Source organism: Electrona antarctica (assembly GCF_951216825.1).
Source record: "Electrona antarctica genome assembly, chromosome: 7".
NCBI lineage: Eukaryota > Metazoa > Chordata > Actinopteri > Myctophiformes > Myctophidae > Electrona > Electrona antarctica.
The window spans coordinates 22591310-22595321 of record NC_136812.1 but is presented as its reverse complement, the minus strand read 5'-3'; the positions used below and the strand labels follow the sequence as shown (position 1 = coordinate 22595321).

The 4012-nt window shown below is 44.9% G+C and overlaps 1 protein-coding gene across 2 annotated transcripts; it reads right to left on the bottom strand.

Moving 5' to 3' along the window:
• Nucleotides 1-319: 319 nt before the first annotated feature.
• LOC306926986 (MARVEL domain-containing protein 3-like) lies at nucleotides 320-3448 on the bottom strand. 2 transcript variants are annotated; one of them, XM_079506552.1, is made up of 4 exons: nucleotides 3291-3448; nucleotides 2885-2997; nucleotides 2298-2421; nucleotides 320-1641 (listed from the first exon to the last, which is right to left on the bottom strand). In XM_079506552.1, the coding sequence occupies exons 2-4, from the start codon at nucleotides 2993-2995 to the stop codon at nucleotides 983-985; spliced, it is 894 nt and encodes a 297-aa protein (XP_079362678.1). In that variant the 5' UTR covers nucleotides 2996-2997; nucleotides 3291-3448; the 3' UTR covers nucleotides 320-982. The 2 variants fall into 2 exon arrangements, with proteins under 2 accessions (XP_079362678.1, XP_079362677.1); XM_079506551.1 differs by having other exon boundaries at nucleotides 416-1641; nucleotides 2298-2425; nucleotides 2886-2997.
• Nucleotides 3449-4012: the final 564 nt, after the last annotated feature.

The window sequence follows — 4012 nt, the reverse complement described above, 5'->3', positions numbered from 1 at the left end:
GAGTTGGTCCTTGACTTCTTTGGGAAGACGAAGACTAGTTGAAGGGTATTTTTAGTAAACCGAGAGAAGAAATTACTTTTCTGCATTTTGACCCAGAAGTGTGCTGCTCTGAGTGAGTGCAGCAGCACACAGAGGAGCAGTGTCTTACTATGGGACACTTCAACACAAAGCCTGGAGGAGCTAATGATTGAGCCGGGGACCTTCTGATTCCCGGATGGCTGCTCTATCCACTGAGCCACTTCTGCCCCACTTTACAACTCGTAGATCCTGAGATGAAGAGCAAAAGGATGGAATGGTAGTATGGGTAGCTGATTTAGCAAACTTATGTGGTCATCTCTTCCTCCAGTGATTGTATATTACAAAGCCTGTGCTGTTATGATTACCCTTCATTATGTGTAAGTTGTGTATTATGACATCAGACCAAAATGTACAACTTGAGAATGTGCTTTGTGAGTAATTATGGCACCACACAAGCAGACAACCCTTACATCACCTTAGTGCTGTGTGTGAGGGCCATTGTGACAGTAAGTGACAGAGGGCACCATGATCTCATAGTTGGCACAAAGCCTTTCAAAGGAGGAGAGCTAGTGACTAATAGCAGGGCTTAGGAATGGAGTAGAGATGGAAATGTGTGGGGATCTGATGCCCCCTTCAGGCCATTTTGATGTACTGTATAATTTGGCATAGTGGTACAGAACATGTTTGAATGGAGTGAGTGGCATGATTTCAGGTTTATTTGCATACATTGTGTTCAGGTAAACGTTTTAAAAAGTACATTGCATTATCAAAAAAAAAAAGTAAACATTGGATTAAAAACCTTGTTCATTTGTACGATTATACAAGTTTGAAAAGTCTTTAATTAGAGGTTCCTGCGACACAGCCCAAGTGACAGGACACCATTCATCATAGGCAGCATTCACAGGAAATTATTTAGGAGGTTACTACAAAACAGCCACCCGTCCCAAGAGTTTGAAGTTCTCCTTCACACAGCGCTGGTCGCTGCCTGCAGCGGTGCTCTCTGTGGGTGGGAACGAGTGTGGTGCCTCTGGGCCTCATGCTGCTGCTCCTGCTCGCGGTATCGCTTCACTCCACGGATGGTCTGGACCGTCAGCACGGTGCCAGCCGTATACAGTATGGTCGTGATCAGGCCGAACAACGCCACGCCGGCATCAGCCCCGCCCACGTCGCAGTTCATCCACGTGTAGCCGTTGCGCGCGTAGAGCCTCTCGCGCTTCTGACACACATCGGTGGAATTAACCTTGATGATGAAGTGCAGGTACAGGCCGACGGCCACCACATACACCACCGCCCCCACTGCCTGGAACACCAGCGCCCCGATCAGGATCTTCCAGGACAGCATGTGCGCCGGCTTGTTGCCAGACACCACGAAGAGGAGGGACACCACCCCGAAGGTGAGGCTGAAGCTGATACCTCCGTAAATGCCTGGCGCCCTCATCTGGCTGTACTCCATGTCCAGGTCTCGAACCTGCTGTAACTCTGTGCCCTGCATGTTGAAGTTGGAGTTGATGTTGAAGCTACCCATCCCGCCCATGGCAGACATACCGGATGTCACCATCTGAGCTGCCACTATGCAGACCAGCACCAGCGCGTTGGTCAGCACAGAGACGATCAGCACAATGCCTACGGAACACACACACACACAAAAGAAGCTCTCACAAACTAAGATTATATTAACCTACCAAAAGAAAAAAAGCTTTTGTCTCATTATGCCTGATTTACAATTAGTTGCGAGGTGGAGTCTCTCACACAAAATGGATAGATCTAGAAGCTCACAATACATTGCATGATGCATTGTGAGCGCATAGATCTGCTGTTTTCTGTGCGAGACATGTTGTGCAACCAAGTATAAAATAGCCTTTATGCTTGACAATGGTCAAAAAGTATGTGATTAGTATGTCTGTCAATCTTAGATGGCAGGTTATCGGCTCTCTCCCTGGTCCACTCCAGTGTCATGTTACTACCTTGCCTGAAGTGAGAACTACACAGCATTGTAAACACAAACTGGTTTGTCCAGTCGTCTGACGGAGGGAGTGGGGAAAGAGGGAGGTATCACTGGGAGGGAAACCTAAACCTCGGTGTGACAGAATTCTGCTTAGAACAGGAGTGTTTTCATTTTAGCTCCATCCAATAGGCCTATTTATCAAAGGAACATTATTTTTTCTTCATATTATGCCTTCTACATTGTGAATCTCAGCTAAATGCAAATTAGGCATTAAGGCATACAGACAGTACAGTACATCCAGTTACTCCCTGCATATTTCTGCCCAACCGCCTACCTCTCCTAGAGCATATGTTACTGCAGCTGGATTCACGATGCTCTTCCCGTTGGACATCCCGTTCCCGTACATGTTTGCGAGGTGGTGATGGTGTGGAATCTCTGTAGTATGGGGGTCGAGAAGAAGACCTGTTGCGTGTCAAATCGAAAGAGTCAGGGTGAAGGTTAGGTTTAGTAACTTGAGATGGAGAGGAGACCGCATGAAGAGGCAATCTGATTAATAAATTAGTTCGAACATTGATTGACAATTTTAATAACAGATTGCAGAATGGGTACAGTGACTACAGTCCAAGGAAGGTACAGGTCAATACAAAAACTAAGAGGATAAAACCAGAAAAAGCACTAGTTTACATCATGGTCCTCCATTTTCAATGTAAAACATTTAAAGACATAGATATACACATCTATGGGGAGAAACACACACACACAGTTAGAAAAAGGGGAATACGTTAGCAGTATAGAACGTGTACACACACGTTATTATCAGCTATCTAGATCTTGTCCATAGCGTTAGAATGAGAACTCTAGAATGAGACCAGAGCTATGTCAGCTACCTATGATGATTCATATTAATGACAAAACAGCCAACCTGTCACTGGGTGAATGTCTCTCATCATGTGGGTCGGGGTCCCGGTGATGATGTCTGTCCCCGTTTCTCTCTCGGTTCCTGTCCCGGTTTGTACGGGGCGGATGGCTCATACCTGTTGCGGAAAATGCAGCCACTATAGTTACGAGACAAACTACTTTTGATCGTTTTAATTTAAACTCCTCACAAAGCGCCAGATTTTACTCTACCGACAAATATTAAAACCTGTCTTAAAAAAAACACAACCAGCTCACTTTTATCTCGGACTACTTTAGGCCAAGCTATCCCTTTCAAAAGTAAAAGCATGTTGATGTTTCTACTGAAGTGAACCGATTTAGTGAGCAATCTACCGCTTAATTAACATACCGTAATGTATTGAAAATGTAATAGCCACCAAGTCGAACTTACTTTCAATGTGATCTTGCTGGAATCAAATCAGTTTTAAGTCCAACAATTATGGCATTTTGATGAAGTAGTTGTCTCAAAAAACACCTTTGGTCCTAGTACGCTGCAGGTAGACAACAACTCCACCCACCGAGGCCGGAAATACGACGGAAGTAGCAGCAGGTGGGCAGTACTTTCATTTTAATGCTCAGTCCTGTCAAGAGTCCAGTAGGCTTCCCTAAGAAGTTGTTACTGCGCTAAACGCTCTTTCTACGCGGAGAAACAGATTCTGGACTATGTTCAAGAAATGACCAACGGGACTGAATTGGTCGCTTTGTCTGATTGCGGTTCCAGTCCCATCCCTGCTATAAGAAGCCACTGTTTGGGTGGTTGGACAGTAAACACGAACAGCTGTGTATCTACCCGCCCAGGAATGCTGGGATGAACGACCTCATCATTTATGGCATTTAGGCCTACTCTTTGCGGGTGAATGTGTTGGTTTGTGCAAAGAAGTATTGTATTTACATTAATAGTGGCCCACTCAATTGGGGGATACGAATAAAAAATTCCACAGCCCACTAGTCTGTCTGTGTCTGTCAAATTAAATTGAGCTATAGGCAGACTGAGAACAGAACACAGAGATAGTGAGAGTGAATAGGCTATAGCTATAGTAGCTCAGTGGTTTATTCATAAATGCTTTACAGTAGCTTTATATAATAGGATGGTACAGTTATTCATATCTACGT